This window comes from Herpailurus yagouaroundi, unplaced genomic scaffold (assembly GCF_014898765.1).
Source record: "Herpailurus yagouaroundi ecotype Mexico unplaced genomic scaffold, PumYag 161, whole genome shotgun sequence".
NCBI lineage: Eukaryota > Metazoa > Chordata > Mammalia > Carnivora > Felidae > Herpailurus > Herpailurus yagouaroundi.
The window spans coordinates 15898553-15909864 of NW_024412402.1; the positions used below are offsets into that span (position 1 = coordinate 15898553).

An 11312-nucleotide genomic window follows, 5' to 3' on the forward strand; every position below is an offset into this window, starting at 1 on the left:
GTCATCTGAGAACAAAGACAGCTTTATTTGTTTCCTAATCTGTATAAGTAGCAAACTCTTAAAAGTTATCATTCCAAGAAGCAATATAGGCCCAAATATATTAATAAATCTGAAAAATTTTATTTCAGCATTCTTGTCCAAACTATAATGAGATACCATTGTATGCACACCAGAATGTCTAAAATTAATAAGACTTAAAATACCAAGCATACATGTGGATGTGGAACAACTGTAACTTTCATACACTACTGTCAAGAGAGTAAAATAGTATAAGTACTTTGGAAAACAAATTGGTGTTTTCTAATAAAGATACACATACATGTACTGATCCAGATACTCCACTGCTAACTATATATCCAGAGAAATTAGTATACACGTTAAAAAACTGTACTTAAATATTTATTCAAGTTTTATTTATAACAGCCAAATTTCCAACATTACAAGAATAGATAAGTAAACTGTGGAAAATAGATTCAATGAAATACTTCTCAGAAAATAATTTAATGATATATGCAGCAATATGTTTAAAATACAAAAATGAAAAAAAATAATAAAATAAAATAAAATACAAAAATGATTATGTCAAATGAAGAAGGTACACACAAACGTATAAACAGTTTGGCTTTATTTTTAAGATTTTTAAAAAGAGACAAAACTACTCTAAAGTGAGAGAAATCAGAGCCATGGGGGGTGCTGTTGACTAGAAAGGGGAATGAGGAAAATTTCTGGGCTCATTGAAATGTTCCATATCTTTTTCTGGGTGGAGTTTATACTTAGGCAAAAAGTCATCAAGGTGTATGTTTAATATTTGTATATTTTACTATATATAAACTATACCTTGTTAAACAAAATTTGAAATATTTTATGTCTTTGTAAGTAAAATTTATTTGTGTAAAAATATGCAGAGTTCAATATTTTAAACAATATATTGTTAAGCAGATATATTGGGACTTACAGAAAACTAGTGTGTGTGTTTTGTAATGTAATCTCTATTAACTTATTACAACATTTAGTTTATTATTGTTGTTATTCAAACACATGAATAAAAGGTAAAAGGTATTTCTTACCTCCCACTATATTTAATATTCTAAATACACAAATGGGAAAAGCATTTTTTGGGAAACATTTGTGCTTTTTGGAAAAGCATTTGTGGCAAGTAGGAAAATTATATGAAAAAGCATCTAGTTAAATATATTTAGTATCTTATTGGTGAGACAAGGTTTCAGTAAATTCACAAAATGTTGCTAGGAATATAGTTTATTGCTATTAATATACACCTTTTTCATGATAAACTTCACTGTATTAATAAAACAATGGCTAAAATTTTCCTCCTAATACTCTGTGTAGTATTTTCCTTAAGGTGATAAATTTTAAAATTTACAGTAAGAACTATATGCTCTTTTTCAAATACTTGATATCATTTTAGATGGTAAAGAATGCAACTTTTATAATACACTAAACCACCAACCCAAAACCCCCTTACTGGGATCCTGAGATACATATGTATTATTTCTCTAATCATCCCCTCTTACTACTATGATTGGCAATGAACAATGGAGTCTATGTATTGTCTTAGATATTGAATACATTGCCCTGATAGACACTCTCAGAAGCAGGTAGTATGTCATATAGATCTTGCCATTACCAAAGAACAGAAGGAAAGTCAGAATAATAACAGAAAAAGTGACAAGAAAAAATAGAACAAAAGGCCACTATTGGAGGGATCTGATCCTACTATAATCTTTACACACAATTTGAAATGCATTTCTTTGAGTGCTGCTGCCTATACCAGTAACAATATTGTTAAGAATGAGAGTTCTTGTAGCCCAAATGTCCAGCGATGGATAAATGGATAAAGAAGATGTGGTATATATATACAATAGAGTATTACTCAGCAATCAAAAAGAATGAAATCTTGCCATTTGCAACTATGTGGATGGAACTAGAGGGTATGTTATGCTAAGTGAAATTAGTCAGTCAGAGAAAGACAAATACCGTATGACTTCACTCATATGGGGACTTTAAGACACAGAACAGGGGCGCCTGGGTGGCTCAGTCGGTTAAGCGTCCGACTTCAGTTCAGGTTACCATCTCGCGGTCCATGAGTTCGAGCCCCGCGTCGGGCTCTGGGCTGATGGCTCAGAGCCTGGAGCCTGCTTCTGATTCTGTGTCTCCCTCTCTCTCTGCCCCTACCCCGTTCATGCTCTGTCTCTCTCTGTCTCAAAAATAAATAAACATTAAAAAAAATAAAAAAAAAAGACACAGAACAGATCAACATAAGGGACAGGAAGCAAAAATAATATAAAAACAGGGAAGGGGACAAAACATGAGACTCTTAAATATGTAGAACAAACAGAGGGTTGCTGGAGGGGTTGTGGGAGGGGGGATGAGCTAAATGGGTAAGGGGCATTAAGGAATCTACTCCTGAAATCACTGTTGCACTATATGCTAACTAACTTGGATGTAAATTTAAAAAAATAAAATAAAATAAAATAAAAAGAATGAGCTCTTGTAGTGTTTGTCATTTCTATATCTAGATCAGAGAGCTCTAACTTCAACTTTATATAACTGATAAAACTAATCATATTTGCCCATATTAGGAATAGCCCAGAGACAAAAGTAGTATAGAAGTTATTTTAAATATCAGTGCATAGTTTCTATTTAGAAAACATATGACTTTTTTAAAAAAATTTTTTCACTGCTAGGAATTTATCCAAGGGACACAGGAGTACTGATGCATAGGGGCACTTGTACCCCAATGTTCATAGCAGCACTCTCAACAATAGCCAAATTATGGAAAGAGCCTAAATGTCCATCAACTGATGAATGGATAAAGAAATTGTGGTTTATATACACTATGGAATACTACGTGGCAATGAGAAAAAATGAAATATGGCCTTTTGTAGCAACGTGGATGGAACTGGAGAGTGTGATGCTAAGTGAAATAAGCCATACAGAGAAAGACAGATACCATATGGTTTCACTCTTATGTGGATCCTGAGAAACTTAACAGGAACCCATGGGGGAGGGGAAGGAAAAAAAAAAAAAAGAGGTTAGAGTGGGAGAGAGCCAAAGCATAAGAGACTGTTGAGAACTGAGAGCAAACTGAGGGTTGATGGGGGGTGGGAGGGAGGAGAGGGTGGGTGACGGGTATTGAGGAGGGCACCTTTTGGGATGAGCACTGGGTGTTGTATGGAAACCAATTTGACAATAAATTTCATATATAAATAAAAAAAAATTTTTAACATTTATTCATTTTTGAGAGACACAGAGACAGCGTGTGAATGGGGGAAGGGCAGAGAGAGAGGGAGACACAGAATCCGAAGCAGGATCCAGGCTCTGAACTGTCAGCACAGAGCCCGATGTGGGGCTCGAACCCACGAACTGTGAGATCATGACCTGAACCGAAGCCAGACACTCAACCGACTGAGCCACCCAGGCACCCCAGAAAACGTATTACTTATTTATGTAAACTTGCACAAGATGATGGAGATACAGAAGGAAAAATGAGACGAGATCAGCTATCAGAAAAATCACAAGCACGTCTATTAAACCACACAAAACACAATCTCTAGAAACAACATGTTTATGATCACATTCTCACCTTGAAAAACACCAATAATTATAAAATAAAAAGTTGAACTTCTTTATACTGTTGCCACTTCTAATTAGAACATGCTTCTCCTTTGGATTTTAATCAAGACTTTCCTCAGTGCAATTTTGACATCCTTATTCCTCAAACTGTAGATCAGGGGATTGAGCATGGGCCCCACATTAGTATAGAAAACTGAAGAAACTTTCCCCTGCTCCATAGACCCTGGAGAAGAATATTTAAGATACATGAATGCTGCTGAGCCAAAGAAAAGAGAAATAGCAATGATGTGAGAACTACAGGTACTGAGGGCTTTTGATCGTCCTTGAGCAGATTTGATATGAAGAATGCTAGTGAGGATAAAGACGTAAGAAATTAGGATGGTAAAACTGGGTACTGTGATATTAATTCCCACGACTATCAGAACTACTACCTCGTTGACATAGGTGCTGCTGCAAGACAGTTGGAGGAGAGGAAGAATATCACACAGGTAATGGTTGATGACATTAACACTGCAGAAGGTTAGTCTGAGCATGCACCCTGTGTGGGCCGAGGCTCCAGCAAACCCCATCATATATGCAGCAACAGTCAGCAAGGCACAGACCTGATGGGACATGGTTACCTTATACAGCAACGGATTACAGATGGCCACGTAGCGATCGTAGGCCATTGAGGTCAACATATAGCATTCCGAGATGACAAAAAAGAGAAAGAAAAACAGCTGAGTCATGCAGCCAACATAGGAGATGATATTCCTCCTTGACACAAAGTTCATCAGCATCTTGGGGGTGAAAGCAGAAGAGTAACAGACATCAATGAAGGATAGGTTGAAGAGGAAGTAGTACATGGGGGTATGGAGGTGAGAATTTAGACTAATAAGAGTGACCAAGCCAACGTTGCCCACCATGGTGACAATGTAGATCACCAGAAACAGGAAGAAGAGGGGTTGCTGGAGCTCTGGACGGTCTGTTAGGCCAGCAAGAAGAAATTCAGTCACTAAGGACTCATTTCTAACCAGTATTCTTCTCTTCAGAAATCTGTGAGAACAGAAGAAAATCCCATTAGAGACCCCAGCTCTCTCCTTACATGCTCTCATTTATAAGCAGAAGACTCAGAAGACTTTGCTTCACAGGGTCTGAATGGATTGCCACACACAGCCATCAACATTAAAATCACTCTGTCTTTTGTTGCAGGAGCTTCATGTGACAAACAACTGCCCTTGTCTTTACTAGAAGATACAAGAATGGAGTAGCTGAGGACTAAGCCCACCTGTTGGTGAGCTTCAGTAGGGAGGTATCCCCCTTCTCTCCCTCCCACTCATCTGAACTTTCACTTCCTAGTTCCTATGTTTCCATTATCCTACCAGATACCTCAGTTTCCCTGTGACGACAATCATGAAAGAGACGATTTCTCTCGGGCAGAGAGCATATCATAATTCTGCTTCCTAGAAGAAAGTCCCTACCAGTCTATAATCTTTGCAGATAGCTTACTGCAAGCATCCATGAAATCAATAATGGGTAACAAGTATCGAGGGGAACTTTGGTAGCCTAAGATTTATAATTCAACATGTAGTCAGTGTTTCTACATATTCTGCTTCCCTGTTCCAGCCTAGCTGGACAGATAATGAATAAAGAAAGGTGGATGTGCTTTCCTTGGTTTTGTAGTAAGGCATGAAACAGAAACACAACCAATTTGGATACTGATTATTTAGTTGTTAAGTTTGTGAACACATATCGAGCTTCATGCTTATAACACATAAACTCTTTTATATGTCTATTTCAATTTACAACTTAAGAAAGAGATAAATCTTTTCCTCTGATGTTGCTACATGCTAGATGTCACTTGGTCCTGCTATGGCTATCTTGCTACCACACTGAAGATGAAGCCAACAGAGGGTATGCTTAGAATAAGCAGAAAAGTATATAGAAAATATACAGAAAAGTATATAGCCAGAGCTTTATACGTTGAGTTTCTTGTTATGAATTATAAATATTTTTCCTGATTTTACAGGAACAGAGAGCATGAGAGGTAAATAGAAACTTGATTAACTCACTCTCCTTCCATGGAAATAACCATGCTGACCCTGTAAGTATGGTTCACCTCCACTGGAAGAAGAACTGGCCTTCAGGATGTCAAGGTTGAGCAGAGGTAGTCACTGAATTTTCTTCTTCCTTTACCAGCAAAAGGGTCATAGCATAGATCTCACAGTCTGAATGTTCCAGGAGACATTCTTGGCTGTAGATCAAACTGGTCATTATAAATTTATTAAGAAAATACGAAGGGCCACTACATACTTGAGACCTGAGCCACTGTGTCAGAGCTCAAGGCATTTGTTTAAGACTTATATATTTTTTGGATCTGGCTAGAAATTCAGGTGTGAGTCTCCCCCAGGACCTTCCCATCTCAATAAACTCTGTAGGGAAGGAACTGGTGTCTGTGCTTATATCCTAATTGTGACAATAAATGTTAATTTCCCATCAGAGATTATATATTCCTTATGAGAAAGGATCTTATGCTGGCCTCTCTAAAGGTTCAAATAATTCATGTCATTGAAAATTTCTCTAATTATAATTCTAGGTAACATATTAGTTTTAAGGATTTAAGTTCATACAGATTTATGAACATTTCAGTAAAGTTTATTTTACCCTTTTAAAACATTTGAGTTCCTTTAAATATTCAGTGCCTTACAGACATTACAGTCTATTTTAAAGTGATAACAACTTAACTTCAATCACATACAAACCTTTATCCCTTTACTTCCTTCTCCTATTTTGTTTCTGATGTCACAATTAATCTTTTTGTATTGTGAATCCATTAACAAGTTATTGTAGCTATAGTTATTTTTAGTACTTTTTTCCTTTAACCTTTACTAGTATTAAGTGATTAACCACCATATTGCAGTATTAGAGTATTCTGAACTTGACTGAATATATTTAAATTTTCAGTGTGTTGTATATTTTCTAATATTTTCATGGTACTAGTTAGTGTCTTTTTGTTTCAGCTCAGAGAACTCCTTACAGCATCTCTTATAAAGCAAGTCTAGTGGTAATGAATTCCCTCAGCTTTCATTGGGAGAGTTTTTATTTCACCTTTATTTTTGAAAGACAACTTTACTAGGTAAAGTGTTCTTGGTTGGCAGTTTTTTCTTCCAGCATTTTCAGTATATCATCCCTCTCTCTCTGGGCTGCAGGGTTTCTCAAAAAAAAAAAAAAATCTGATAGCATTATGTAGGGTTCCTGGGCATATGAGGGTTATTTTTCCTCTTACTGCTTTAAAAATTTTTTTTAATGTTTATTTTTGAGAGAAAGAGAGAGTGAGCAGGGAGGAGCAGAGAGAGATGGAGACACAGAATCCAAAGCAGCTCCAGGCTCTGAGCTGTCAGCACAGAGCCCGATGCGGGGCTCGAATCCACAGACCATGAGATCATGACCTGAGCTGAACTCGAATGCTCAGCCGACTGAGCCACTCAGGCGCCCCTCCTCTGACTGCTTTTAAAATTCTCTCCATTATTTTTCATTTTAGACAGCTGAATTATAATGTGTTTTGGAGAAGATCACTTTGGGTTGAAATACTGGGGTGACCTATTAACTTTATGAGTTACAAGTCTAAATCTCTCCCCAGATTTAGAAAGTTCCCAGCCATCATTCCTTTAACCAAGTTTTCTGCCCCTTTCTGCATCCTTCTCCTTTGGGAACTCCAATCATGTCTACAGTGTTTCGCTTAATGGTACTCCATAGGCCATGGGGACTTTCTTTATTCATTTCATGTTTTTCCTGTATTCTCACTGACTGCATAATTTTAAATGTCCTGTTTCTACTTCACAGGCTTATTCTTCTGCCCAATCCAATCTGATACTGATGCTCTCTATTGGATTTGTCATTTCATTCATTATATTCTTCAGCTTCAGAAAGTTTGCTTCTTTTTTTTATGATTTCTATCCCCCTGTTAAACTTCTCATTTTGCATATTGTTTTCATGATTTAATTGACTTGTCTTTATGTGTTTTCCTGTAGCTCGCCATGCTTCCTTAAAACAGCTATACTGAATTCTGAATAAGACAAATCACAGATGTCCATTTCTGGAAAATTATTGTGTTCCTTTGGTGGTGTCAGTTTATGCTGATAATTCATACTCCTTGAAGACTGCTACTGTCTTACTATCTGAAGAAGCAGCCACCTCCTCCAGTCTTTCTGACTTGCTTTAGGAGAAAATTACCTTCTGTCACCCCTGCTAGTGATTCCGAGCCTTTCTCTGACCTTTTATAAGGTTATTCCTGCTCCATACTTCTTGTTTCACCTTTCGGTAGTATTCTTAAGCTTACATGCCTTCACTCAATCTTGCAAAACCAGGTTGGTTGCCAAGAGCCTCCGTTTTGCTTTCCTTAAGATGGGAGTGAATGCTCAAGTTTGTGATTTCTCCCCAGCCTGCAGCCTGGCCATCTTTCTGCATGTGCTCACTAGCTATCTGCAAAGACTCTCTCACTGGAAGCACATGCAGGGAGTCATCCACAGGGTAGGGTTATGTGTAAGGGGGTGCCCATGACTATCTGGAGTTATCCCCAATGGCTCATTAGCAAGCAAGCTTCCTGATGGAGTCCACAGCATGATTAGTAGGATCCATATCACTTTTTTGTTGTTGTTTATTTATTTTTGACAGAGAGAGAGAGAAACAGAGCATGAGCAGGGCAGGGGCAGAGAGAGAGGGAGACACAGAATCCAAAGCAGGCTCCAGGCTCTGAGCTGTCAGCACAGAGCCCGATGTGGGGCCCGAACTCACAGACCATGAGATCATGACCTGAGCTGAAGTCAGACTCTCAACCGACTGACCCACCCCATATCCCTTTGATGCCCTCCAACAGCCCTACCTGATACCTTCCCAGACAACTTCCATGCTCAACCACATGATATACCTAAGCAATCTGGATGGGATGAAAAGAAGTGAATCTCACAAAACAGATGAACATAAGGGAAGGGAAGCAATAATAATATAAACAAGGGAGGGGGACAAAACATAAGAGACTCTTAAATATGGAGAACAAACAGAGGGTTACTGGAGGAGTTGTAGGAGGGGGGATGAGCTCAAGGGGTAAGGGGCATTAAGGAATCTACTCCTGAAATCATTGTTGCACTACACGCTAACTAACTTGGATGTAAATTTTTAAAAAATAAATAAATAAATAAAAATAAAAATAAAAGCAGTGGATCTCTTTGGCAGCCTCTCGTACAGCTAAGGAAACCAGGCATTCACTCACATACTCTCACTTTCCCCAGTGAGAGAAATCACAAGTCACAGGTTATAAGAACACCTCTTTGGCACTGGGCTATGCTGCCTTGGAGGACGCAGGACATAGGTAAAGTGAAACTATTCCTCTTACCTGCTTCAGTATATCCAATCTTGGATTCTTAATTTGCTCCAACAGTGTGCTGTGACTTCTCCACAAAACTTCTGGACTTCTACGAGGGCTCTCTCATCTGTGGGTGATTGTAGAAACTGCTGTTCTTTGTGAGGAAAACAGTAAAAAGTTGTCATTGTGCCATGATGTAATATATTGTTCGTCTTATGATCTTATTATGTTATTCATCTTGGAATTTTCTTTAGGCCAACCTAAGTCAAGACTCTCATCCTTTCTCCTCCAAGAATAAAAACTGAGACACCCAGAATTTGGTTGGTATTATAATCAAAGACGAGGGGAACACAGGGTATGTCCTACTATTACTCTTCATGAGAGTGCACAACATCATTATTTGTGTGTGTATGTGTGTGTGTGTGTGTGTGTAAAATGTGTGTGTGTGTGTGTGTGTGTGTGTGTGTGTGTGTGTGCTGTGTTTGTTGTTAACAACAAAACGTAAAGAATCACATTTTAGGAGATATAGGAGGATACAGACAGGAGGCTCCAAGGGCTCTGGCTGGACTCCCAAACTCTGGCCTCTCCATGGACAGAAGGCTTCACTTCCTGCAAAGGTTTTCTCTTAATAACAGGCCTAGAACAGCCTGCTCAGAACGGCAACATACCAGTCTGCATAAAAACAAACCTGACTTTTTCCACCCCAAAAAAAGTCCATGCTGTCACCCCTACCTGAGAGGTGGCCTTGGTAACCAGACAGTGAGCTGTCAGGGAGTGAAAGTGTCCCCCAAACACCACCCTCCTCCCTTCTCCAGCTTCTCAGAACTGCTGTCTTTGCTCAGTGGCATGGTTTCTTAAATGTTTGCTCTTATGATTTCTTTTACTTTAAAAAAACAAAAACAAAAACTATCTGAAAACAAATAGCAGAAACACTAACTTCACAATGCTAGAACCTACAGCAGGGGAACTTTCTAAGCGTTTCATGCCAAAATGGGTCATTCCAAATCAAAGTCACTCTCTGGAGGTGAAAAAGATACAAGAAAAAGAAGAGAAGAAACTTGGACACATTTTGCAGGTCTGTGACAAAGAAAGGGTCCAACGACAGGGTGAAGTTGGGGTCTGCTGGGTACCTCCAGGGCAAGGACCACTCCCACCTCATAGTGTGCCAGGACCCTGCAGAGCAGGGGGGCGGGGCTCAGGCACCACCATACTCTGTCCCCTGTGCTCATCTGTTCAAGAACAAGCAGTCCTCATCCAACCTCTTTCTGGGCATGGCTGGGAATGGGCCTGTGAGCGTGTCAGAGCATGCCGGGACCCTTCATGAGCTGGGGTATCGTCACCCATCCAGACTGGGTTTTATTGTGCTGTGAAGCCTAATGCTCTCACTCCTCACCAAGTGCTGGGTGGAGCCTTGCTGGAGGAGCGAGCCAGATCGGTTTAGGTTGGCATTGGCAGGGCAGCCTCTCAGGATCCTCTGCGCTCTGCTCCCTTGCCAGCACTGGCCCTGTTGTACTTACTGAGAAAAGTGTCCTTTGGGCCTAGCTCCACCCTCCCTCGAAAACTGCCTGCAACCAGCTCTGCTTCCCCAAGGCAAAAGGACAGGCCACCAAGAAAGGTGATGGGAAGGCAGCCAAAAGATGAGAATCCAAGCAGGGCAGGAAGTGAGCCCTCACCGATTTGAGATGGAGATGGGAAAGAAAGGGAGAGAAAGTGGGATGCCCTGAAAGAGAGGATAGGACTGCCAGGAGATAGTAAAGAGTCAGCAGAATGAAGAAGCAAAGCAGCTAAGAGGCTGTGAGTAGACAGGAACCCTGAGAATGCAGAAGCCCCGAAACAGGAAACCCTGAGAGAATGGGGGGGCTGAGGTACAAAGGGATGGTTCCCTGAAGTGAATGAAGGCCTAACACGGTGGAGGCAGATGCATAAAGAAGGAGGTGGCTGAGGGCCCTGAGACAGACACTGAAAAATGATGAGGAGATGGGGGAGGGGGGGGAGTAAGGCATGGGGCATTGAGGAGCTGGACAAGGACAGAAAGGCAGAGGGGCTAGAGGCAGGGCATCCACGGAGTGAGTCCCAAGTGGAGCCGAGCTCTGCCTCTGCTCAGATGGGTTCCAAATTGCTGTGGCAGGAAGGCCAGGCGCTCTAGCTGACACGTGGCAGAGATGCGGCCACCTCCGACTGAACTTCCCCGTGGGTCCGGGAAGACTTACTTCTTGCTTTTGAACGTACCCTCGATCTTGGGCATGGACTTTCCCGCCTTGCAGTCCCTGGCGTCTTCCTCTGCTGGGCCCTCCCCCTGCCAACGGCCACTAAACTGCTCCTTTTTCCAGAAGACCTCCCAGCAGCTTGCAGACGCTTCTCCTTGCGCATGCTTCAT

The 11312-nt window shown here is 40.4% G+C and overlaps 1 protein-coding gene across 1 annotated transcript; it reads right to left on the reverse strand.

The window, feature by feature from the left end:
• Positions 1-3668: 3668 nt before the first annotated feature.
• On the reverse strand, positions 3669-11312 carry LOC121035333 (olfactory receptor 8B3). The gene is made up of 3 exons (XM_040482854.1): positions 11165-11312; positions 7913-8072; positions 3669-4629 (listed from the first exon to the last, which is right to left on the reverse strand). Exons 1-3 carry the CDS (start codon positions 11310-11312, stop codon positions 3669-3671), a joined length of 1269 nt encoding a protein of 422 aa, XP_040338788.1.

Coding starts and splice junctions, on each gene's coding strand:
- LOC121035333 (XM_040482854.1), bottom strand. CDS start 11,312: ATGAAGCATGCGCAAGGAGAAGCGTCTGCAAGCTGCTGGGAGGTCTTC. Junction 8,073..11,164: donor GTCCATGCCCAAGATCGAGG/GTACGTTCAAAA, acceptor ATGTGCTTCCAG/TGAGAGAGTCTTTGCAGATA. Junction 4,630..7,912: donor GCAAGATTGAGTGAAGGCAT/GTAAGCTTAAGA, acceptor CTGTTCTCACAG/ATTTCTGAAGAGAAGAATAC.